This window comes from Ceratotherium simum, chromosome 11 (genome assembly GCF_057802395.1).
Source record: "Ceratotherium simum simum isolate JZ-2026a chromosome 11, ASM5780239v1, whole genome shotgun sequence".
NCBI lineage: Eukaryota > Metazoa > Chordata > Mammalia > Perissodactyla > Rhinocerotidae > Ceratotherium > Ceratotherium simum.
In genome coordinates this window covers 35752818-35780249 of record NC_141910.1, presented here as the reverse complement: position 1 = coordinate 35780249, position 27432 = coordinate 35752818, and the positions used below count along the sequence as shown (strand labels likewise).

The following is a 27432-nucleotide window of genomic DNA, read 5'->3' as shown; positions in this document are numbered from 1 at the left end:
ACATAAAAAATTCATAATTTGTCTCTCTAAGTTTTACTTGTTTTGTTTCAAAAAGGGATTCCTATTGGACAGTCACTCGGAATGAGTAGATCTTTTTTTTTTTTTTTAATTTATTTATTTATTTTTTTTTTTCCCCCAAGGCCCCAGTAGATTGTTGTATGTCATAGCTGCACAGCCTTCTGGTTGCTGTATGTGGGACACGGCCTCAGCATGGCTGGAGAAGCGGTGCATCAGTGCGCGCCCGGGATTCAAACCCAGGCCGCCAGCAGCGGAGCGCGTGCACTTAACCGCTAAGCCATGGGGCCGGCCCATGAGTAGATCTTAATATTTGATTTAGTTATCTCTTCATAGTTTGCCTCTTATCAGTTCGTGTAAGTCTTCTAATAAGCAGTTATCTTTATAAAAGTCCTATATAATTAAGATTTTGTTTCTAAATATTTTGTGTATATTTTTACCATTGTAAGTGAGATCTGTTATTCCTTATGATTTCTTGCTGGTTATTACTGGTAGGAATTTAGGGAAACAAAGTACTTAATAGTATGGCTTTTTTTTTTTTATTTTATTTTATTTTTTACTTTTGTGAGGAGATCAGCCCTGTGCTAACATCTGCCAATCCTCCTTTTTTTTTTGCTGAGGAAGACTGGCCCTGGGCTAACATCCGTGCCCATCTTCCTCCACTTTATATGGGACGCCGCCACAGCATGGCTTGCCAAGCAGTGCATCGGTGTGCGCCCGGGATCTGAACCAGCAAATCCCGGGCCGCCTCAGCAGAGCGCGCGCACTTAACTGCTTGTGCCACCAGGCCGGCCCCAATAGTATGTTTTTAAATCATGAGATTTTGATGAACTTTCGCTTTGAAGAAATAAAATACGGGGGGTTTTTTTGAGCTAACTTGGAGATTCCTAAGATGGATCCTTGGTTTGGGCAAAAACTACCCATTCTGTTATAGACTTTGAACATTCTTTAGTAATGTTTAGGAAAAATGTTTTGAACGTTATTTTCATTTACATTTTTTCCTGAACAATGAATGCTATTAGTGACACATGCATCATTAGCACTATGTCTATTTCATATGAAAAATTTTTGTACATCTAGAGCTCTAAGTTCCTAAATAAACAGAAATTTACATCTCTTATAAGTAATAAACTCCTTATAGTTGTGACTGAGTAACTTATGGGTAGTGAATCATTTAACTCAAAACATAGGTCAAATTTAAATTAAATAAATAAAAGAAAGTAACTTGCTTCATGATTTCCATCTTTACCTATCATTTATAAAATTGAGCTACTCTTTGTTTATAGGTGGAAAACCATGAATTCCTTGTAAAACCTTCGTTTGATCCTAATCTGAGTGAATTAAGAGAAATAATGGATGGTTTAGAAAAGAAGATGCAATCAACATTAGTAAGTGCAGCTAGAGATCTAGGTAAGAATGGGCCTTTGGAGGTCTGACTAATTCTAATGTCTACATAGTATTTGCACTAGTGCCAGACTTACTTTCCTAGAAGACATAATTGATTATGCCACTTGCTTGTTTAAAGTGCCATCCCCTTTTTCTACAGAATAAAATTACAAACACTTAAAGTTGACATACAGCATACTTTACATTTGGAACTTCACTTTCCTTTCTAGACTCATCATCTCTTACTAACTCCCCCAACCCCAGGATGACCCCACATTCCTGCCAGACAAAGCACCCAACAGGCCCCTTTGCATCATGTCTTTTATAAGACCTGATTTAAATGTCACCTCCTCTATAAGCCTAATTCTGCTATGAATAGTTCATTGATATGGCTTTGAGTTCCCATGCACTTCATTAATACCAACTTTTTTTTAATGTCTACATTCCATACTAGATTGTTAATTCTCTAATTAGTCTCACACTGTTCACACTGTTTTGTTCTGAATTTGTAAACCCTTTTGTTCTGAGTGTCTCACATGTGTGTTGAATGAATAAATAAGTCTTAGTATGTTAGAAGATGCCTCAGGGCAGTATTACTTAAACTTTTGGAGAATCTGATGACAGTTACGGATCTTCTTCCCAGAAATATGCCCATACCTGCATATACAAAAAAATTCACAAATAGTTTCCATGGAGAGTCCATATATGGACTAGATCATAGATTTAAGAATCTTTGCCTTGAAGAATATTAAAATTTACCCTTCTCGTTTCATAGCTCTCTCTACCTTCTCTCCATAGTTCCTTTTCCTACCCAGTCAAGTGAGGTCTGTCGTTAGTTGTTTGCTGTTACTGACATTCAGTAGCTATGCTGTAGCAAATCAATTTGTAGATACTATCTCTCCTAGTTTGTGGTCTAAAGATCATAGTGAAGAATGAGATGAGGAGAGGACAGACTTATAAAAACTCAAAAATATTAGTTGCATAAAGTCTAGCTTGTTTTGTGAAGTTTCCTACACTTAGAAAATATATGTCCTAGTTTTTTCTAGTTTCATTGTCAGAGTCTCAAGTTTTTGTTTGGAAAGTGTATTTGTTCACTTTAATTATACTCTGTGTCAGTTCCAGAGAAATCCCTTCGTTAACTAAAGAACCCTCATGCAGAACTCAAAGGCAGGGGCCATATCTTATCCACCCCCAGGCCTCCAACATCAGACCAGTGTGTGCTGCCCAAGGCTGGTGCTCTGCAGCCTTGGATGGATGGGTTTACCCAGATCGTGCTTCCACATCAGAAGCTACCATTAATTCGCGAGTTTAAGGATTTTATAGATAATCCTTAATTCATGCAGTTTTTGGGTGAAGTGAAGTAGGATTTGAATCTTTTCTAGTTAGATTATAATAATTTCTAGCATGCTGTCATGTAATAAAAGTATGTTTTTCACTTTTTAGATTTAATTATTTTCAACGTTTTCATTGGAAAAATGCCTACAGATATCTATGACATATGTTTTCTTTTTTTCGTGATCATGAAGGCTTAGATCCTGGAAAACAGATTAAACTGGATTCCAGCACACAGTTTGGATATTACTTTCGCGTAACGTGTAAGGAAGAAAAAGTCCTTCGTAACAATAAAAACTTCAGTACAGTAGATATCCAGAAGAATGGTGTTAAATTTACCAACAGGTTTGTAAACCTATATTACGTTGTTAAACCTTCAGTAGTTCCATGGAACTAAATTATTCTGTGATGAAATGTGAATGTTCTATGTTAAGGAAGTTTTTACCTTATTTATTGTTAATTGATATAAGGCATAAGGTAAGATTGAAGCTTTATTTTCTTACAAGAGGTTAGTCAGGTGTCCCAAGACCACTTGTTAAATAATCCTTCTCTTCCTCTCTGGCTGGAGTGGTGCTTTGGGTCTGTTTTTAAGATTATTCTTTCATATATCTCTCTCACCATTTTTTTGTCAATATGAAATAGATGGTATTACATTTATTTTATATTTTCCATATCTATTAGAATTAGTTCCCCCTCAGATCTCTGCCTTAGTTATTTTTACTTTTATTTTTTTCTTTCCTTTTTTTTTTTTTTTTTTGTGAGGAAGGTTGGCCCTGAGCTAACATCCATGCCAATCCTCCTCCTTTTTTTCCCCCAAGGCCCCAGTAGATAGTTGTATGTCATAGCTGCACATCCTTCTAGTTGCTGTATGTGGGACACGGCCTCAGCGTGGCCGGACAAGCGGTGCGTCAGTGCGCGCCCGGGATCCGAACCCGGGCTGCCAGTAGTGGAGCGCAGCACTTAACCGCTAAGCCACAGGGCCAGCCCCACGTTTATTTTTTCTAAGAAAACTTTGCTATCATTTATCAAGAAAAAAAATTCTTCTGGTATGTCAATTGGATAGATTAATTTAGGGAGATATCTACCAGCCTTAATGAGGCCACTCATTAGGTTACAGTTTTTTCTTTTTTGGATCATGTTTCACGTTGAAAAAAAATCTTACCAGTTTTTTGTGCCTTTTCCCTCGCTGATGTTAGGAAGTTCTTTAGGCAAATTATTCATAGGTGAAAAACGAATTATTTTAAAATAAAGTTTCTGTGATTGGGGCGGGGTGATTTGGTCCTTTCTCCTGTACTGTACTAGAACTTATGGCTGGCCTTACTCCCACCCCTCTTGAATATTCCCAGTACCTTACAGGTAGCTTTTTATGATCCACTTTTATCCATTTATTTAACGAGTATTTTGAGTGTCTATTATGTGCAGACATTATTCTAGGTGTTCAGACACCCCAGTGATGAAAACATTCAGTCTATTTAGTTTGTTCCTTGTAATAACTCTCTGATATAAATAGGACAGGTGTATTTCTCTCATTTTTTAGATGAAGCAGCCAAAACTCCAGTTCCCCAGGATTAGACAACTAGTAACACTAGGTACTGAAACCTAGATCTTCTGTTGCCAAATTTAGTAGTAGTTGTTTTTCCACCACACTATATCCCTGATTCTAGAAATATATGTATATTTTTGGCTTAGCTAAGACAGAACTTTTGGGGTGTTGTAATCATTGAATCATCCATTGGTTAGTTACAACATATATAAAAGAGATTGAACTGAATGACCACAGTGATTCCAAAAGTTGTGAAAAATTCGTTCATTCATACATTTTTGTCAATAAATTGAATGCTTGCTATATATCTGATTCTGATCATATAATTCTCTTTCTTAAAAAAACTCCACTGTCTATCTGTCAACCAGAAAAATCTAGTCTTTATCATGACCTACACATTCTGGTCCCTGCCCACTGCTTTTGTTTTTTGCAGCTCTTCCCTTCACGTAGCAGTCTCACCTTTATAATGGCTTTGCCTCTTGCTTTTCTTCCTGTAATTCTTTCCATTTGCCTGTCTCATACTAGTCTTTTTGTGCTACTTGCCTATGTACTGTTCTTGAGCTGTGTATGTGTATTATGCCACTGGCTAATTCCATCCACTTCACAGTTACTGCTTTGGTTGACTGATGCCCTTCTCCTTCCGATAAGTACTTCCCCCTCTTTCTCGTCTCCTCTGTGAACCCTCGTCTTTTTTAAAATTTTGTACCTTTCTTATGATACCAGTGAATATTTTTTTCTTTACTTTATTCTCATCTTTCTTCAGCATTTTTTAATTTCAACCTATAATTTTCATTTTCTCTTTAAATTACTAATTAAGATTTAGCTTTCAGACATTTTCCTTACTTTGATAACTTTCAGTATCAAAAGACAGTTATACTACAGTAAGGAGAGAAACTGTGTGATGTGTTTGTGTGTGTGTGTATGTGTATTTTAAAAGGGGTGATGGCCTCTCCTAAATAAGGATGAAAACTTATTCCACTTAAATATTTTAGAGAAGGTCACCGATCAGAATTTTACTCAAGGGAGTAATTGTTATAGCAAGAATTGTGCCAGCAGGCTATTCCAAACAGCATAAATGTTAGTACACTGAATTCCAGCCACATCTACCCCTAATGAGTTGCTAATTTTCTACTGATATTTTCATTTTAATTATTGTTTTGATGCTTTATAGGATAGATACTCTGGATATATATTTATGTAGTGCACATTACCTCCAGTAGATGTTTTAATATTTTTAATAATACCATTATCTTGATTTGCAGTAAATTGACTTCTCTCAATGAAGAGTATACCAAAAATAGAACCGAATACGAGGAAGCCCAGGATGCCATTGTTAAAGAAATTGTCAATATTTCTTCAGGTAAGTTTAATAGAACCAATAATACATTAAATATTCTGAATATGATCTGGTTGTTAGTACTAGAAAGAACATCAGGATATTTGAAGAGTGGTTTTTCAAAAAGCTCTTACTCACTGTGACTGTTTATTATGTTAGGCTACTTATAAAATAATGCATGCTGTATTGTGGTAGGAAAAGTAACTGGAAATTACTCTTGTATATAGAAAGATAAGCTAGTGCAGGCTAAGGAATGGGAATACCCTGAAAAACAAAGACGTGCAGAAAAGCACAAAACTTACTGTAGTCGTAACAAGGAAAAGAAACACCAAGGGCTACAAGGCACTAATACCTTAGATTATATATGGGCTCATACTTTCGATTATGGAAATAAATACCACTGCAAAGCAAATAGAAATTACACGAGGCAAGCCTTTTTGAGTTCTATGTGCCATTTTATAGATTTTCAGAGTCCATTCTAGAGGCACTGTTTGAGATGGTTGTCTTATAACTGAAGAGACACATGACTGAGCACTATGGTATCGCCCTTAGCATGAATGAATGTATGTTTAGCACAGGGTAGGTGCGTGATGTGTGAAGCTGGAAGGCTTTGCCTATCGTCATGTGTATTTTGACTGTAACCTTCACTGTGCCCTTTGAAAATATACCAAAGACCTATTTTAACCAAGTGATCAAAGTTGGCATCACCAATAATGGGACAAATAACATATGTATGCTTCCTGATGTGATTCACAGAGGACACAATATCATCTATGTAGTATTCTTGACAGAAATGTTTAACCTGATTATTAAGAAGAAGAAAAATTAGATAGATTGTGAGACATTCTTTTTACGGCCTGAACTCTTTAAAAATGTCAGTGTCATGGAAGCAAAAAAGGAATCTGTTCTAGGTTAAAGGAGACGTAAAGAGACAGGAAAGTCAAATGCAGTGGACAATCCTTGATTGGATCCAGGACTCAGGATTGGAGTTGGGGAATAGCTATAAAGGAATTGGCAAGGTTTAATATGAGATAATATGGTATCGGTGTCAGCATTTCTTGGCTGTGTATTGTGATTAAGTAGGAGGATGTCCTTGTTCTCAGGATATGCGTGTTGAATTATTTAGGGGTAAAAAGTCATTTAAAAACTATTCATGTATAATTCTTTAAATTGTTTTACTATTATGAATTTTCATAGTAAATCAGAAACATAAAATTTAAAGAGTTTTAATACACTCTATGTATTGGTGTTGATGAATGAGATTTGTAAAGATTACATTTTTGCTTGGTGGTATCAGATAACTGTAGCATGATAATCTTCTAGATGAATTATGTTCCTGAGCCTAAATTGCATTTTTAAGAACTCTGTAAACACTATATTCAAACTATGAGTCTTCCTCACAAAAAGTAATATTAACTGGTATTCATTAAGCACCTACTAGGTTAAAACTGCTAGGTTTTAACATTTAAATTGAAGGTTTTATATTTGGAATCACCTTGAATTTAAATGAAACCTCTTCTTGGTCTAATATACACATTATAAACTATCTTTATTTAAAAATGTAATGAAGCATTTTTGTAGTTTTCTATCTTGCTGTTAAATCAGAAAAGGTGATGCTGTTAAAAGCCAGATGATGTGATATACCATGTATAAACTTATTAATTAAGAGGCTTGTGGGTTTCTTTTTTATTATGAACCTATTCTTGTTATGTTAGAAATTTTTTGAGTTTTAAAGTAATTATAGTAAATAGTCCACTACTATTTAAGATAGGACCACCAGACAAGTCATGGCAGTAGCTTGTTTACAAACTCCTTTTGGTAGAAGTTTCTTTAAACACTTGACTACCTGCATTAGAGTGTGGGCTTTACTTAGATGGACTGAACTAAGACTGTCCTGAAGGCAGCTTTGAAGTAGCTGGTAAGAAACATGTCAATCTATGTGTTCTTAATACAGGTTTATTAATACGGCAACAGGTTTCTGTTGCTACATGATAGGGTAGTGTGAACTCTTCCCCCTTCCCCCCCTTTTTTAAATATATGTTTGGTAAAACAGGAATAAGTTTAAAAGTGGTGAAACAGAGAATTATTTGTATTTGGCCATTCATAAGTTAATTTTTATTTTCAAAACATTTTATCACTTTTATGGGGAACAAGGGAATCAAAGATGAGTCAAGTTTCCTGCCATTTTATTAAACTCATAATTTTGTGTTTTTCTAAAATTAAACGCTATTCTCTTGAATATCCCTTGAAGCTTTTTGACACATTGATGTCTGCTTGGTAGTTCTACGTGACACGTGGGTCTGTTAGACCAACCCCTCCAACCTATTAATATTTTAGAATCTATTTTGAAAATTTTCACCATTTTTATTGCCAAAACATGCTTTGCCTAGCATGTGTCAGGGACTTTTTAATGTACATAATAGCTTCTAGTTTTAATACTCTAGCAGAGAAGAATCTTGTTGAAAGTATTTTAAGTGACAATTATGGATCTAAAATTATGCTAAAATTCAACTGCATGTGGTACTGATGGAAAAAAAAGCTCAACTAAGAGTCTCACGGTCAGGTTTATACATGCATAGGCCTTGACTTAAATTAGATCTTTGTACCTGGTGTTTGCATGTTTCTTATGATAATTATGAAATGCCATTCTGGTTTCAGACTCTTAAAATTTAGAGAAAGGTGTGTCTTAAAATCGCAGGTGTGCCTCATATTACTGCCCCCTGCTTTTCTTACCTTATCAATGTATTATGAAAGCTTTTCCTTTTTAGGTTTTTTTTTTTTTAAACCTCTGCTTCATTTCTTTATAAGCAGCTGTGTGCTTTTATATTTTAGTGGATTTTGGTAAGGGAAGGCATCACACTTTCTCTATTTTTGAAATCTGTCCATAGTAGGGGCAGATATAGCAACACATTTTAGCCTCATGTTGAGTTTTAGGTGTTCCTTTCAAGTTTAGTTATGGCAAACTTCTGTTAATTTTTTTTTTTTAAGTATATAAATTAGGAAATGGATTTTGAATTCCCAAATGGGGGAGTTATATTTATTCTTCTAGCTCCTTATGTGTATTTTTTTATTATTCAATATTCCTGTGTCTATCTTCTGTTTTTATATAGGCTATGTAGAACCAATGCAGACACTCAATGATGTGTTGGCTCAGCTAGATGCTGTGGTCAGCTTTGCACATGTGTCAAATGGAGCACCTGTTCCATATGTACGACCGGTCATTTTGGAGAAAGGACAAGGAAGAATTACGTTGAAAGCATCCAGACATGCTTGTGTTGAAGTTCAAGATGAAGTTGCGTTTATTCCTAATGATGTTCACTTTGAAAAAGATAAACAGATGTTCCACATCATTACTGGTAAGAAAAAAAAACAAACCTATTTTATGGGCTTTTTTGGGTAATGTTTCCCTTTTTTTATGTTGGAGTGGAAAATATATTTAAAATCGATGAAGAAAATCCTAGTCCCTGACATTAGAAAAAGAACATGTTATTCATACTAGTTAGTAATATATTCACATTTAGATTAGAGGGACGATTTGGAAGGGAAGAAGAAACTTATGAGAGAATATTGTGTCTATGTGAAACTTCTGTTCCAGGGCTTCAGTGCATTTAAAAATGAACATCCCTTCATCCTCAAAGTTTACCTTTGAGCCAGACCTTTCAATGGTGAGGTCATTGAAGGTCAAGCAGAATTGGCTGCTGGAATGACCTCGGCTTAGGGTAGCAATTCTTTGAAAGCCATAGCACTATATTTGAAACTCGAAAAAAGTAGACTTGCTTATAGACTAACATAGGGTGTCTCAAACTCAAGTGTTTTGAGAGATCTTAACCAATTCTAGAAAACAAAAGTAGAGGTGGGGTAGGGGTCTTTGGGCAAATGTATTTGGGGAACAGTCAATGATTGTATTCTATTTCCCCAAATGGATTTTCAAGTTGTTCATATAATCTAACCCAGACAAGTAAATTGTACGTTTTCCAAAAGCCAGGGTCATGTCTTAAGGCTTTAGGTAGAGTTGAAGTGATTTGAATGATTTGACCGTACTGATCCTTTCACTAATAGCGCCATTTATTAATGAGTTTAGTTAGTTATTCAGTTAGGCCTGTTTTTCGGATTTCATGAAGTTATCCTGCAGCCAGCTCTATGAACTGTGGGAAAATGTATGGTCTTTCTAGGCCGTAGTCAAATTATAGCTAAGGTATATTTTTCATGGGTCCTCTTGATGAAGGGTGCAGTGTAGGTTTGTTTGAAGAGAAAATAGCATTACTTCAGGGAGTAGTGTGGTCAGTAACTTTGTCCACATCTTTGGGCAGTGTGTAGTTCTGCTGCTTGTATACCGGGTCATATGACCTAGGTGATTAGTCACCAATGTGCAATTTAGGGCTAGCAGTCAATTTATTATTAGGAGAAATAAATTAATAATGTTGCTTTTTGATATAATTTCTTTGATAGGCCCCAATATGGGAGGTAAATCAACATACATTCGCCAAACTGGGGTGATAGTGCTCATGGCCCAGATTGGGTGTTTTGTGCCATGTGAGTCAGCAGAAGTGACCATTGTGGACTGCATCTTGGCCCGGGTAGGGGCTGGTGACAGTCAGTTGAAAGGAGTCTCCACATTCATGGCTGAAATGTTAGAAACTGCTTCTATTCTCAGGTGAGTGCATTTACCAGTCCCCTGAAAATGGAACTGAATGTCCCCATCCTGTGTAAGAAGTACCTTTGCAGATTCATCTATAAAACATACAAGAACTTTTATCTAGTTTAATAGTTCTCCTGTGAACTTTATATATTTTATATCATCTTAAAAGGGTGATTGGTGCTAGTTGTGGAAAGCTTCTTTGACTTTTAAAGTTGTCTTCTTAAGGCTTCTGCTGGTTGTTCATCTTATAAATCTCCCCCACTACCATGCTTTTGCTTACACTGTTCACACTACCTGGAATGGTCCTTCCTTGCCCTTTACCCTAGTCCTTTCCAATCTTTAAAGGCTCTAATGACAGAAATTCTACTTCTCTGATGATTTTCCTTGTCACGTGAGCCTAAGGTCATGGGTGCTTCTCTGAACTCTTGGACATGTCTGGTTTTTATTTTAGAGGTTACTGAAATCTCTTTATTTCACTTTTTAGGAACTTCTTTGAAGGCAGGGAGGCTATGCCTTCTGTTTCTTGGTGTCTTCTAAAGTATTTTGCATATAGTACATCCTTAGTAAATTATGTGTTGATTATTTTTTGTTTGTGGGGAATTATAAAAGCAATACAAATGTTCTGTATAGTAATTAGTCAACAAGTTAATATTCATAACTTAAAAGATTAAAGAAATAAGCAAAGGTGTCAGTGGCAAGTCACAGAAAAAGAAATAAATGACCAATAAGCACATGAAGAACTGTCAAATTCTGTAATTAAAAAAATAATCTCCTCCTTATATTTGGTTAAAGATGAGAAAAGAAAAAATGCTAATATCTTGTATTGGAAGGGCTGTGGCGGTCACACAAGTTTACATGACCACCAGCCATGTATGTGGGTGTCCGTATCATCACACCCTTGTCCCATCTTCATGCAGTACTGTTTTTTAAAATTTTTAGCTGATTTGATTGGCAAGAAATGAATGGTAGCTGCTTTTAGAAATTCTTTGATTATGTGTAGTGAGATTGGTAATCTAAAAAATATTTACCATTTGTTTCCTCTTCCATCAGTTGTTCGTGACGGTGCCCATTTTTCTACTGAAGATTTAGTGCGTTTTATTGACTTTGTTGAATTTCTTTATATATTAAGATAAGCTGTTTTGTTTGTGGCACATCTCTCCCATTGTCTTCATTTTGTTTTTTGCATTACAACATTATTTTATGGGAAATTTTCATGTAATTATGTGTTTCAGGTCTGCGACCAAAGATTCTTTAATAATCATAGACGAACTGGGAAGAGGAACCTCTACCTATGATGGATTTGGGTTAGCATGGGCTATATCAGAGTACATTGCAACAAAGATCGGTGCTTTTTGCATGTTTGCAACCCATTTTCATGAACTTACTGCCTTGGCCAATCAGATACCAACTGTTAATAATCTGCATGTCACAGCATTAACTACTCAAGAGACCTTAACTATGCTTTATCAGGTGAAGAAAGGTAAGTGTATACCACTGGTGTACTGTAAATTCAGACTGTGACAATAGGAAACTTACTATTCTTGAAATCATCAGTAATTGCCTTATTCTAAGTTAGTATGAATTATTGATGTTTTTACTGAACACGTTTACCTCTTAATTCAGTTTGGAGGCAGAGACATGGACCATTATCTACATTTCTGTGTCTCGTAGTAGGACTGCTGATTCTGAAACAGTCGCAGAAAGAATTATCTATACTCTTGAATATCATTACAGAGGGATTTTGTACTACCTCCCATGGGGAGTACATTTTCTTGTCTAATTAGCTACTTGATAGTAATAATAAGTTTCTGAAGTTTCAAGGCTCTAGCTATTACTGTTTAATAAACTACTTATTGTAGTTATCTGATTGTATTTTTAAGGATGTGTTATATAAACAAGTTCATTTAAAGCTGGCGTTTACAGAAATCCTGAAATTGTTAGTAGTTATCACACGAGGAATGACTTATTTGTTGGCATTTTATTCTTTCAGGAAAGTTTGTCGTTTGTGGTTCTCACAGCTAATCAGATTACTGACTTGGTGAAATTAACATACTGTAAAGTTTTTATTACTTAAACATTTCACCAGTCATCAGAATAACTTTTTAAGATGGCTTTCTTATTTTCCATGAACACATTTTTCTGCATCAGTTGGTTGCACATTAATGAGATTTTTTTTTTTTTTTTTTTGGTTCTTTTATCCTTTGTTACTAGTGCTTCATTGGGAATCCTTTTGAGTTACTGTGTTTGCGTTATTATTATTATTTATAGAGAATATAGATGGATACTTTTAGTTGGACCTGGCATTTAGCATGAAGTTGAGGTTTTGCTTTTAAATCTTTGTATTTTGTGTGATATAGAAATGGGTTCAGAATGTAAAAAATGAAGTATGGAGAAGATAGGACTAAGTTCATCCTGTGGATGTTTATCAAACATTTGTTTCTATTTTATTTTTATTTATTTCTCTTAGTGGTGCAAGTATCCAGCTCCAGAATGCGTGGGATATATAACTAGGCTATATATAGTTGATAAATAATTAAGGCAAAAATGGAAGCTCCATAATAACTATGAGCATCATTTGTATTAAACTTTTGGAGGGAATGTCTTAAGTCAGTTTATTTTCTGCAAATGGGCATGAAGATAAGCTACCTAGTCTATAAATTTACTACTGATTTGGGTCAAATTCTGTTTTCATTTGTTTGCAGTAGTTTAGAATCAGAATCAGATTACATAAGAATGGTAAGTAACATTTGTAAGAAAAGTATTTTAAATATTTAAATATATTTGTCCAGCCAATTTTCCAGAGTCACCATCTCTAGAAAATGATGTAGGCAGATCCAGAGGATAGACCATTCACTAATAATATGAGTATATTTTGAATTAAATGCTCCTCCTAATTAGTGACAGTTTTGCGTTGATCTCTTTTTTTCTTAATACTTGAGTTTCTCCCTTATGAAATGAGAAAACCTCAGAGAGAAATTGAGTTGATTAATTTTTCTGCAGATTCAGATATTTGTCTAGGCCTTTGAGGATTATCTGTCAAGCTTTTCCTCTGCTATTTTTATTTTTTCTACTGCATTTGTCCAGGATAAAATGCAGCACTGTGTGCCAAGTCATAATCACTTTTCACTGGAGGCTTAATTAAAATTCCTTTATCTAAGTTACTCTGAAACATTTGGCTAATGTATTTGAAATAATACAAAATTAAGTTTGCTAATGACAAGGTGAGAAGGATAAGTTCCATTTACATGAATTGCCGTCTCTTCCCACCTTGCCCCTCACACCCTCCAAATTTCTTGTAGGTATCTGTGATCAAAGTTTTGGGATTCACGTTGCAGAGCTTGCTAATTTCCCTAGGCATGTAATAGAATGTGCTAAACAGAAAGCCCTGGAACTAGAGGAGTTTCAGAATATTGGAGAATCACAAGAATATGACGAAATGGAACCGGCAGCAAAGAGGTGCTATCTGGAAAGAGAGGTTTGTCAGATTGTTTTTGTAGTTATTTAACCTCTGTATTGTTACGTATATCGGGTCACCAAGATGAGTTATTTTTTCCTTAATGATCTAATGTGTATTCATTGATCATTCGTTATTGGCTTTCACTTCCATTTCTTTGCATGGCAAAGAATCCATCTGTATCGTTTTGATTTCTGCACTACGTAAATCTGCATGATCAAAGATAGCATTTCAAGTACCATATTTAAAAAGTAGGAGGATAGGAATATTAGTGTAGGTTTAAAATAAGTAATTCAAAGGAGTTGGAGATGTCCAAGCACATCTTTGATTACTTCATAAATGAACAAATTAAGTTCAGTTAAATTGCATATTTACTTGGTGCTTAGTTAAGATGATACCAAAGAAATATAGTTTCTGTCCTCTAGTTTAGAATCTAGTTAGAAATAAGAATAATGAATACATGATAGAGAATAAAATGGTGTATGACAGATGTTTACTCAGGAAAGCTCTCTGGGCAGTATGTTTCAATTCTCATGGGAGAAATTGATCTTATGTTGGGCCTTCTCTGAGTGAGGGTGAAATTTAGATGTTTGCACAGAAAGGTATAAGCATCTGCCAAAGTGTTTTTTAAAACTTAAAGGATTATTCTCTGTAATAATGAAAATAAAAGAATCATAATTCACTACTGGGTCCTGGCAACATTTACTATGGTATGCATTGTGACAGCTTCTTGTCACATTTTTAGCTATTACCCAGTGAATTTTGTTGTTGTTTTTACTGGAAGGATAGATGATTGTTAAATAATAGATGATGTGTTTTGTTTTTGAGCTTAAAAGGTATGGTTTTATCTGTTGTACCTTTACAAGCAGGAGAAATGTATTTTAACTGTTAATAGCTTTTAAGTGTGGAAGGTTGCCATCCTGAATATGAAATGGTCTTGGTATCAGCACCACAGCTAACAGTAATTTGGGATTAGATAGGCTCTTTTATGTAATCTCTGGTTTCCAATTAGAAGAGAAGCCATGTACTTCTGATAATAGTAATTACAATGTATTTTGATAAAATTTTAAGCTAAGGGAGACAATCATAGCTATTGATATTAGTCTAGATTTTATCTTTGAGAAAAAGTATACTTGTTATTTAATAGAGAAGTATGTCTTCTTTATCTTGTCATTTGGATATCTGCCTTTCACCTTTAAGGTATTTACTACCAACTAGCTCCCTGTGTGAAAAGCAGACTTTTTAGTTCTGCTTCATTTGCAATAATAAAATATTTACATAGTGCTAGCCCTTTGCCAGGCACTGCTCTAAGCACTTTATACATATTAACTCTCTTTAATTTTTACAACAGCCCTGTGAGGTTGGTAATATTATCCCCATTTTATGGATGAGGAATGTGGGTTAAGGAATTTGCCCATGGGTCACATGGCAAGTAATAACCATGTTCTTTAGAATGGCAATTACTGGGCAGTAAAATAAAAGAGAAACATCCTATGTGTACGTATGAGTATTAAATTTTCGATGACCGTGCTTTACAGTATTTGTAAACCTTGAGTTCTTTTTTCCCCAGAAGACTAAGTTTATATATCAATAATAAAAGCTGAGGGATTTGGGAACCACTAAAGTATTCAGCCCCTTTGTCATTAGCAGCTGAAAATATGCTAAATATCATTTTAATGATTTGCTATGAAGAAATATGGTCAAGTAAGGGCTGTGCTACATATTTCAGATAGTGCACATGTACAATTTAAAGAATGTTCTTTAAATATTGGGTGGCGTGTTTAGATTGAAATTTAGTGAAACAATTCACTACTATTTAATGTGACTTTAAAATATCTTTTCTAAAAGACTAATGGAATGTTCACATGTTTTTCAGCAAGGTGAAAAAATCATTCAAGAGTTTCTATCCAAGGTGAAGCAAGTGCCCTTTACTGAAATGTCAGAAGAAAACATCACAATGAAGTTAAAACAGCTGAAAGCTGAGGTGATAGCAAAGAATAATAGTTTTGTAAATGAAATCATTTCACGAATAAAGGTTACTGCGTGAAAAAATCCCACCAATGGAATGAATATAATCTTGATAAGCTATTGTCTGTAATACTTTTGTATTGTTTTATAGTAACCTTTTTTCATAGTGTTGGCAATTGATGCTCATGGATATCAACTTAAAATATTTAGTAATACTTTGTTCTACTTGAGTGCATTTTCAAGATCTTTATTTTGAAAAAATGAGAGCTGTAACTGAGGAATACTTAAATGGACGTGGGCAATAGTAGGCACTATGTTGAATTTTATAAATAAAATTATGTAGTTTATGGAATTTGATATGCATCGTATTCCTTTGTAATAGATCTTCTACACGTATTTATTCCCAAATGGTATGGAAGAAACAGTAGCCCAGAGACTTTGTAAAGGCAAAGGATCTTAAAGCTAGAAGGAATCATGGAAATCATTTTCAGTGATTGTCCACAGTGTCCATCTGTTGGCAGGAGCCAGCTTGGCTGCATACGCATTAGTCAAGGAGCTTATAAATCCAGAGTCCTCGTGTGATTCTCCACCCCTTCTGCCATTCTCCCACTCCCAGTTCGTGGTGAGACTTAAAAATCTGGATTTTAACAAAATCTTTTCAGATTGGGAACCCTGATGGTCTACTTCTCTTATTTTACAGCAAAGCGATGGAGAGATTAAGAGTTAGTGGCTGGCCCTGCTGAAAATGGGGGCGGAGAAACACAGTCTTCAATAAATGGTGATGGGATGGTGGGATATTCATACAGGAACAAAATGAAATTGGATCCCTGCTCCACATCATATATAAAAGTTAACTGCAGTGACTTTTTGACCTAAATGTACAAGGCAAAACTACCAAGCTTTTAGTGTTTGGTTTTATATAGTTCCATAGAAAATAATATAGGGAAATATTTTTATGAATATTTGGGAAATATGAAATCAGCTTTGGAAAAGATTTCTTAAGTCAAAAACAGCATCCATAAAGTTTGACACACTTAGCTATATTGAAATTAAAAACTTCTTTTCATTAAAAGGTATCACAAAGTGAAAAGATTAGATTCATAATGGGAGAACATATCGGTACCACATAAAATGTCAAAGGATTTACATCCAGAATATATAAAGAACTATAAAATCACTAAGAAGACAACCCACTTAAAAGACAAAGGATCTGAATAGATATTTTTCTAAGGAAGATATGCAAATGGCCAGTAAGCACATGAAAAGATGCAGGATGTCATCAGGAAAATGCATATTAAAACCACGGTGAGGGGCCAGCCCCATGGCTTAGCAGTTGGGTGCATGCGCTCTGCTACTGGCGGCCTGCGTTCGGATCCCAGGTGCACCGACCCACCGCTTGTCCAGCCATGCTGAGGCGGCATCCCACATACAGCAACTAGAGGGATGTGCAACTATGACATACAACTATCTACTGGGCTTTGGGGAGAAAAGGGGGAAAGAAAAGGAGGAAGATTGGTGATAGATGTTAGCTCAGGGCTGGTCTTCCTCAGCAAAAAGAGGAGGATTAGCATGGATGTTAGCTCAGGGCTGATCTTCCTCACAAATAAATAAATAAAACCACGGTGAGCTACCACTTCACACCTGTTAGGATAGCTAAAATTAGGCTAAGTGAAATAAGTCAGATGGAGAAAGACATACTGTGATTTCACTCTTGGAAGATAAATACAGACACACAGAAGAGATTGGTGGTTACCAGAGGGGAAGGAGGGTGGAGGGGAGGGCGAAAGGGGTCAAGTGGGAGATTCGAATGGTGACGGCAACTAGACTTGGTGAACACGATGTAGTCTAACAGAAGGCGAAATACAGTGATGCACAACTGAAATTTATGTGATGTTATGAAACAATGTTACTTCAATTTAAAAAAAGGGAAGGGGCTGGCCTGGTGGCACAAGCAGTTAAGTGCGTGCGCTCAGCTGCGGTGGCCCAGGGTTCACTGGTTCGGATCCCGAGCATGCACTGACGCACCACTTGTCGGGCCATGCTGTGGCAGTGTCCCGTATAAAGTGGAGGAAGATGGGCATGGATTTTAGCCCAGGGCCAGTCTTCCTCAGCAAAAAGAGGAGGATTGGCAGATGTTAGCTCAGGGCCAATCTTCCTCATAAAAAAAAAAAAGCTAAGTATTGATGAGGATGTGGAGAAATTGGAACTCATACACTACCTGTGGAATTGTAAAATGATGCAGTTGCTTTGGAAAAGTCTGGCATTTCCTCAGTTACCATATAACCCAGCATTTCCATTCCTAGGTATATATCCAAGAAAATAAACATGTCCACACAAAAACTTGCTCACAAATGTTTATAGCAGGGTCATTCATAATAGCCAAAAAGTGGAAACAACCCAAACGTCCATCAATGGATGAATGAGTGGCTATACAAAATGTGGGATATCCGGAATAAAGGAATATTATTTGGCCATAAAAGGAGTGGAAGACTGATATATGCTACAACTTGGATGAACCTTGGAAACAGTGAAGAAGCCAGTTACAAGAGCCTACGTATTAAATGGTTCCATTCATAGGAGTCCAGACTAGGGAAAGCTGTAGAAACAAAGTGGATTAGCAGTGGCATAGGGGTTGGTGGCCAGGGAATGGGTGGCTAGGGAGGTGATAATTAAAGCGTATGGGGTTTCATTCTGAGATGAAAATGTTCTAAAACATGATGTTTGCCCATATCTGAATATACTAAAAACCATTGAGTCATACACTTTAAATGAGTGTATTGTATGGTATGTGAATTATAGCTCAATAAAACTTGTTTCAAAAGAAGTTAAGGGGCCGGCCCCGTGGCCTAGCGGTTAAGTGCGCGCGCTCCGCTGCTGGCGGCCTGGGTTCGGATCCGGACGCGCATGGACGCACCGCTTCTCTGGCCACGCTGAGGCCGCGTCCCACATACAGCAACTAGATGGATGTGCAGCTATGACATACAACTATCTACTGGGGCTTTGGGGGCAAAAAATAAATGAATAAAATCTTTAAAAAAAAAAAAAAGTTCAGGCACTTTACCAAAGAGGAAATCTAAGTGGTCCATACATGTGTAAAGGTCTTTAATCACCAGTCAGAAAAATGAAAATGAAAACCATGCTGGGTTACCCTTCCCCACTCCCACCCCCTCCCCCCACCAGATTGACAATCATTTACAGTGTCACAATGCCAGTGTTGGTGAGGATGTGGGACAACACTGCTAGTGGCAATAATTATCTAGTCAAGCTGAAAATATGCACATGACCCAGCAGTTCTGCTCCTAGGTGCATACTCTAGAGATGCTTGTATGCATTGTGCATACAAGAATGCTTGTGATAGACCCAAACTGGAAACAGTAGGCCCAAATTGGAAATTGGAAACAACCCAGCTATGGAAATGAAACTACAGCTACACAAACTAACATAGAATCTTAAAAGCAGTAAGCAAAAGGAATGACAGAGAAGGAATAATACAGGTTTTTCCTATTCCCATGAAGTTGAAGAACAAGTAAAATACCGTTTCATGGTGCATTCATACTTGGGGTAAGACTATCAAGAAAAACAACATGAATATTTATTTTTATTTTTTAAACAGGATCATTTATTTTTTTTGTGAGGAAGATCAGCCCTGAGCTGACATCTGATGCCAATTCTCCTCTTTTTTTCTGAGGAAGACTGGCCCTGAGCTAACATCGTGCCCATCTTCCTCTACTTTATATGGGACACCGCCACTGCATGGCTCAACAAGCAGTGCATTGGTGTGCACCTGGGATCCGAACTGGCGAATCCTGGGCTGCCGCAGTGGAGCGCGCACACTTAACCGCTTGCGCCACCCGGCTGGCCCAACAAGAATATTTAAATCAGGAGACTGTCTAGGTGTGTGGGTGTGCTGATCGGGAGGGGGCTTCTAGTAGGCTTCTGGAACCCTACAGCATTCTGTTTTTTGACCCGAGTGGTGGTTATGCGGGTGCTTGCTTTATAATTATTAAACTATGCAATTATGTTTTAAGCACTTAAAGTTTGGTATGAGAACAAATGAAAATTTAAGACCAATGAGCCCTTTAAAATGCTTATCTTTACTTACCATGCTCTTTTTCATTATCATTGATACTTTAGAGTGAGTTACATCAGTTTTCCTTTTCCAGATACCAAAAGCTTGGGAAGAAGGCAAACTTGCAAAGGAACAACTTATTAATGTGGTAATTTTTATTAGTTTACAAAATCATTTAGTTACTTATAAGCGGAAGACTTTTTTTATATCATTCAAAAAGCAATTTTCAAATTCCAATGAAATATTTCATCCTCTGGCTAGCTATGAAATAGTGTTTTTAGATGGCTGCACAAAATCATGTCTAAAATGGAAATCAGTCCTTGATTTTAGTTGTTAGGGCTACAAGACCTGGGGGGAGGGGATGTCAATGTTAAGAAAACACGTAGTCTATCAAGCTCTGATAAATCAGGCTGCTTTCATTTCTCTAAAAGAGACTTTGTTTAGTTCTAAGATGTTCTTGAAAATGAAAAAACACATAATAGACCTGTTTAAGATGTTTCAGACTTAAGCTTTGCTTATTACATGAATAGGCTAATGAAGCAACCAGGCTTTCAATTAGAGTCTCCTTCCTTTTGGAATGGTGGATGTAAAGCAAAAGAAAAACTAATTTCTGACCCGTCAAAAGACAGTTGCATTTTAAAATTGTAATGTGGTTTGGCTTTTTTTTTCCACTCCGACATGAACTTGGGTAATACCAGAATAAAGCCGAATATATAAATATTATCCAAGATTTAGAACTCAACCATACTGTTATCATGAAATCTGTTGCCCACAAAACCACGTTTCTGGGAAAATACATGATTTTTTGCAGTTTTTAACAGCACTAAGAATCCATCCAAAGATGCAATTGTTTTTGTAATTAACTTGATTTTTTTTCCTTAAATTACCGTTTTGAGGGTAAAAATTGTAGCAGAACAGAAGAAAGATGATTTAGGATAGATATATTTAAAGAATAACTTTTTCCCCTTAAAATCTCAATGTTCCACATACTAAGCACATCCTGTTAGACTTCTTAAGTATTAAATGCATCTTCTATCCTTGGTCTTTCTGCATTTAGCTTTTTTGGAAGTTATGTTTTCACCACAGCATATGGTAGGAGCTGGTGATGCAGTATTGAGTGGCTCTTTAGGCTTGTTAGCTACATTCTGTTGATTACAATGGTGTGCAGAACAGTCAGAAGAAAAACCAGTGCCTGGTCTGAAATAAATTAAACAATGTTAATCAACTTATGGGGAAGAACAAATGAGTAAAGAGAATTTTCATATACGAAGGAAATCTCTACTATTGCCTTCCTAGGCTCAGTGTGTTTGAGGTAAGGAGATAGGGCGTGGCCAGGAAAGATGATGAAAATGCCCAGAATGATACACATATTTTTAGACTAAAACTTAAAATAGTAGCTTCTGCCCGAGGTTCTCCTCCTTCCTCTTTCCTTGATAGATAGAGCTGCTGCTCTCTTATTGTTCTGCTTCAGAATTTGCCTATCTGGTCAGTTTTCAGATGTCTGTGAACATTCTGGTACAGTGCTAGGGTATCACAGAAGAAGTTGCCCCTTGTAGACAAGGTCTCATTGCTGGTAGCAATGCTTCCTCTTCTCTGAGGAGGGAAATGGGGAGCCCTCGCTTTGCCTTTAACACAGCTGCTTCCCCACCTCCCTGGAAGCAGTGTTTCATGGTGTCAGACAACACCCAGAACACGGTCCAAATTCAATGTATGTTGGCATATTTTCGCTTTGGCTTGTGGTTTGTCCAAACAGAAGTGCCCACACACATCTTTCATACGGCTATGTGGGAAATTCAGCAGTGGCATGAACAATATGGTGATGACGGGATGTTGGGCGACCTTCACTGGATCTGATCTTATTTCTAGACTTGGTGACTAGAAGACCACACTGCTGCTGCCTTTGGTTCACCTCAAAGAGGTAAAGAGAAACTATAAACTCCCCAGGTGGTTAAATTTAGAAGGAAGGAAAGTTCTGTCACTGGACAATTTCTTATTAGTTCTAACAAAAGAACAACGGCAATGAATACCTTGGTGTTCAGAATCAGCAGGTAAACACAACCAAAGCAATTAACTGTATTATCACACTATTAGTACTGGGTTTATTTCCTAGAATTTTGTTGACACTTATCAGTTATAATTAGCAGTCAGTTTAATTTTATGAATAATCATGAATGGAGATAGCTTAAAACCAAATTAAATATAGTTAAATCTAAGACAATGCAACTATTTTCAGTTCAGCCGCTGATGTGAAATTTTAATATGCATTGTCCATCCAGCAAGATGTATTGTATCCATTTTTTTCTTCATATAATGATCAGGACTTTGTATATATTATTAAATCTAGTGTGATGTTTGTTGCTCAACATTGTCTGGCTCAGCCAAATCAATCATGAAAATGACTTTCCACATTGAATCGTTAATATTACAATGTGGATGAACAATTTGGCAACGTTAAAATACTTTCTGAGTATCTGAAAAGGACAAGCTTCTGTGCTGGGCTCCTCAAAGGCTCCTCCTCCTATACAATCCTAAAAGGTAGGCACTTCTGTTACCTGCGATTCACAGATGAGAACGCCTAGGCTCAGAGGGTCGGTACTTTGCCCACCACACAGCCAGTAAGAAGCAGAGCCAGGATGTGAAAGCCAGCAACGAGTCTCTAAAATCTGTACTTTTTTTTCTTTCCATTTAGAGGCTTAAAATATAGTTAGGAATCTGAGATGTACACGAGTGATAAATTTAATCTTTCTAAATATTATTTAGTGTCAAAATGAGTGGTGTAGGCAATGCAACAGGAGTTAGGGAAAATGGAGCGAGGTGTTGTGCAGGTGTTAAGAAGTATTTCTAATTCGGTTGTGGAAGCTGCTATGTGGACATAGCAGGAGGCATCCACCTGGGGTCATGCTGGTTCCTGGCTACTGCAAAGCTGCTGTCGGGGCTTATTAACCCAAAGGAACCTGAGCAGCTAAGAAGCTGCATTCTTTCAGAAGCTCACCAGTCACCAAATGCTGACATCTAATTAAGTGATTGCATGGTACCCTGTTGGAGAAAAAATTTTGTTTAAATGAGAAGAGAGATGGTCACTAGAAGCTTGCAAAATGGGGAGATGGAATTAAATGTCAGCAGTGTTTGGAGCAAGACACTGAAGCTGGTGTGCTCAAATGTTCTGACCACTTGACTTGGAGGTTATGTATGTTCTGTCTTAAGGCAGGAATGTTTTATCTAGCCTGAGGAACAACTCTGAGGTTCTCTCCGTCACTCTGCTCTGAATATGTGCTTAGTGAGTAAACTGATGACTGAGGCTGTGCAGGGCAGGACACATGGTTGAGTTGAAGTGAGTGGCACGTGGTGTATCCAGGAGGCTGTTTGAGTTGGGTTAGTCCTTGCTTCACCACTCAGCTGTGTGGCTTGAAACTGCACCTCCTTTGGTTTTTTCCTCTTCTGTAATTTAAGGGAGTTGGATTATCCTAGTTCTCAAATGCCACACCTTCAGGGTTAGGCAGGTGCGGGTACACAGAACAGTGGCGTTAAGGTGAACACCCCAACCGAAAAGCATTCAAAAGTTTAAAAACATTGCTGGACGAGAAAATGTCCGCAGGTCTGATTCTGTCCAAGGGCTACCAGTTTGTGTCCTCTGGGGCAGTCTCTAATATTTCATGATTATACGAAATGATTTTCTCATACATGCTAAAAAAGACCTCCAGCCTCTGTTAAGTTAGTCTACACCAGCTTCCAAATAGCCCCCCTTGAGGTGGTCCCAGCCCCCATCCCTCCCCCTTCAGGTCCATGTTAATAATCTAGCTCAGGGCAGGCCCGTGGCTTAGCAGTTAAGTGCACGCGCTCAGCTGCAGGGGGCCTGGGTTGGGATCCCGGGTGCGCACCAACGCAGCAATTCTCCCACCACGCTGAGGTCACGTCCCACCAGCAACTAGAAGGATGTGCAGCTATGACATACAACTATCTACTGGGGCTTTGGAGGAAAAATAAATAAATAAAATTATAAAAAAAAAATTAATCTAGCTCATAATTCTCTAATCAGCAACAGAGCATTTTGCTGCCTGTGTGTGTGTGTGTGTGTGTGTGGAAGATCAGCCCTGAGCTAACATCCGTGCTAATCCTCCTCGTTTTTGCTGAGGAAGACCGGCTCTGAGCTAACATCTATTGCCAATCCTCCTCCTTTTTTTTCCCCCAAAGCCCCAGTAGATAGTTGTATGTCATAGCTGCACATTCTGCTAGTTGCTGTATGTGGGACCCGGCCTCAGCATGGCTGGAGAAGCGGTGCATTGGTGCGCGCCTGGGATCCAAACCCAGGCCGCAAGTAGCGGAGTGCGAGCACTTAACCGCTAAGCCATGGGGCTGGCCCTGCTGCTTTATTCTTTATTATTAGCTGTGATCTTAGCCTCCAAATATGTTGAGGCTTAGAAATATTCATTCATGATACTTTCCCTGAAACCTTTTTGGTGGCCCCTTCACTAAAATCAGACATGGAGAAAAAAGACCCAATGAAACCCAAGCAGGTAGAATGAGGGAGGACTTCCGCTTACCTGAGAAAGGCAAGGTGCTTAGACCAAAGCAGCACTTCCAAGCCTCTCTCAGCTCCATGAGCTTAAGCCTAGGTTTTGGGGAGAGTGGGGGTGAGGAGATGAAGAAGGCTGTGTCTTTCAGAATTAGTTGACTTAAGTAAAGTAACTTTCAAGATTGAAAAACAGTAGCTTGAAGCAAACCTAGACAGGAACCAGGTGGAGGACGGGACTTCCTGGAAGGATGGACACAGGTAAAAACGGAACGAATGGACCTGCTGTGTTTGAGTGTAGTGAGAGGAGTCTGGGGTTGAATTAATAATAGCTACAAAGAAAAAGCAATTGGGAAGAAAGGGAGGTGGGATTAACTCCAGGAATATCAAAACTTTATTTAAAAAAAAGTAAATATCATGATAGTATACTGCCCACCTCAACTGTGAATTTTACTCATTTAGTCATAATAATTTAAACACCAACAAGTGAAGAAAAATAGTAAAGAAACGTACTGTATTTGGGGTTGGAAAGGGTGGAAGAGAGGAAATCTGCCACTATTTCTGTAAGATAATGTCTAAAATCGGAAAATAAAGAAATAGCAGTTTAAGCATTTTATTTAAAAATATGGAGATAAACACTCGAGGATTCTAAAAGAGCTGACAGGGGCTACCTCTGGGACAGTGAACAGGGCAGCATTGAGAAGGGGACTGCTGTTTCTTATTATAAACTTTATGGTGCTATAATTTGATTTTTTGAAACTAAATTTACTGCTTTGATAAAAATCAATTAAATTGAAAATGAATACAGAAAAAGAAACTGTCTAAAAGTTTATTTAAATAGTGGTATTATAAAAAGGATCCAAATTGGAAAGGAAGAAGTAAAACTGTCACTCTTTGAGGGTGTCATGAGTCTATGTATAGAAAACCCTAAAAAATCCACCAAAAAACTATTAGAAATAATCAATGAATACAGTAAAATTGTAGGGTATAAAATCAACATACAAAAATCAGTTGCATTTCTATACACTAACAACAAACTAGCAGAAAGAGAAATCAAGAATACAATCCCATTTACAGTTGCAACAAAAAGAATAAAATACCTTGGAATAAATTTAACCAAGGAAGTGAAAGACCTATACACTGAAAACTATCAGACATTATTGAAAGAAATTTAAGAAGACATAAAGAAATGGAAAGATATCCCATGCTCATGGGTTGGAAGAATAAACATAGTTAAAATGTCCATATTACCTAAAGCAATCCACAGATTCAGTGCAATCCCAATCCCAATCCCAATGACATTCCTCACAGAAATGGAACAAAGAATCCTAAAATTTATATAGAACAACAAAAGACTCCAAATAGCCACAACAATCCTGAGAAAAAAGGGCAAAGTTGGAGGTATCACACTCCCTGAATTCAAAATATACTACAAAGCTATAGTAATCAAAACAGCATGGTACTGGCAGAAAAACAGACACACAGATCAATGGAACAGAATTGAAAGTCCAGAAATAAAACCACACACCTATGGACAGCTAATCTTTGACAAAGGAGCCAAGAACATACAATGGAGAAAGGAAAGTCTCTTCAATAAACGGTGTTGGGAAAACTGGACAGCCGCTTGCAGAAGAATGAAAGTAGACCATTATCTAACACCATACACAAAAATTAACTCAAAATGGATTAAAGACTTGAATGTAAGACCTGAAACTATAAAGCTCTTAGAAGAAAATATAAGCAGTACACTCTGACATTGGTCTTAGCAGTTTCTTTTCCAATACCATGTCTATTCAGGCAAAGGAAACAAAAGGAAAGATAAACAAATGGGACTACATCAGACTAAAAATCTTCTACATAGCAAAGGACACCCTCAACAAGACAAAAAGACAACCCACCAACTGGGAGAAAATTGCAAATCATATATCTGACAAGCGGTTAATTTACAAAATGTATAAAGAACTTACCAACTCAACAACAAAAAAATGAACAACCTGATCAAAAAATGGGCAAAGGATATGAACAGACATTTTTCCAAAGAAGATATACAGATGGCCAACAGGCACATGAAAAGATGTTCAACATCACTATTTATCAGGGAAATGCAAATAAAAATTACAATGAGATATCACCTCACACCCATCAGAATGGCTATAATTAACAAGACAAGAAATAACAAATGTTGGAGAGGATGTGGAGAAAATGGAGCCCTCATACACTGCTGGTGGGAATGCAAACTGGTGCAGCCACGATGGAAAACAGTATGGAGATTTCTCAAAAAATTAAAAATAGAAATACCATATGATCCAGCTATTCCACTACTAGGTATTTATCCAAAGAACATGAAATCAATAATTTAAAAAGATATATGCACTCCTAGGTTCATCATAGCACAAGATAGCTTGGCTACTCACAATAGCCAAGATGTGGAAGCAGCCCAAGCACCCACCAACTGATGAATGGATAAAGAGAATGTGGTATGAATATATAATGGAATACTACTCAGCCATAAAAAAGACAAAATCATGCCATTTGTGACAACATAGATGGACCTTGAGGGTATTTTGTTAAGCAAAATAAGTCAGAGAGAGACAAACACCGTATGACTTCACTTATATGTGGAAAATAAACCAACACATGGATAAGGAGAACAGATTAGTGGGCACCAGAGGAGAAGGGAGTTGGGGGAGATCAAAAGAGGTAAAGGGGCTCATATGTATGGTGATGGACGAAAACTGGACTATTGGTGAACACGATGCAGTCTATACCAAAACTGAAATATAATGATGTACACTGGAAATTTACACAATGTTGTAAGCCAATATGACCTCAATAAAATAATTAAAAAAGAAAATGAAAATATTTCCAGGGTAACAGGCAAAAAAAAAAAAAAAATAGTGATATTATTCACTTTGCATGTTGACACTTTAAGAAAAATCCAACAAACACAATGTCATACTCCTACCCCAAACAAACTGCATTGTAACGTAAGGTCCTTCTCTTGGGGAGAATCTAAATTGTCAGTCTAAATCTAAAGGAAAAATCTGTCTATCTTAAGTCAAGGAATATCCAGTATCATAAAATATCTTCAAGCATCCTTAAAGTTGTGATTATAGAGAATTTACTATTAAAGATAAACCATACCAAGGCCTGGGTGTGTGTGGGGTAATGGGGAGTGAT

At 36.9% G+C, this 27432-nt stretch overlaps 1 protein-coding gene across 1 annotated transcript in view; it reads left to right on the top strand.

The window, feature by feature from the left end:
- MSH2 (mutS homolog 2) overlaps positions 1–16025 on the top strand; it is a 74007-nt gene extending 57982 nt beyond the window's left edge. Inside the window, exons 9-16 of the mRNA XM_004436672.3 lie at positions 1302–1425; positions 2928–3078; positions 5539–5636; positions 8723–8968; positions 10062–10266; positions 11484–11731; positions 13551–13726; positions 15582–16025. Coding sequence (XP_004436729.1) covers positions 1302–1425; positions 2928–3078; positions 5539–5636; positions 8723–8968; positions 10062–10266; positions 11484–11731; positions 13551–13726; positions 15582–15752 — 1419 coding nt within the window. The 3' untranslated portion in view covers positions 15753–16025. The remainder of the gene's footprint in view (positions 1–1301; positions 1426–2927; positions 3079–5538; positions 5637–8722; positions 8969–10061; positions 10267–11483; positions 11732–13550; positions 13727–15581) is intronic.
- The last annotated feature ends 11407 nt before the right edge of the window (positions 16026–27432 follow it).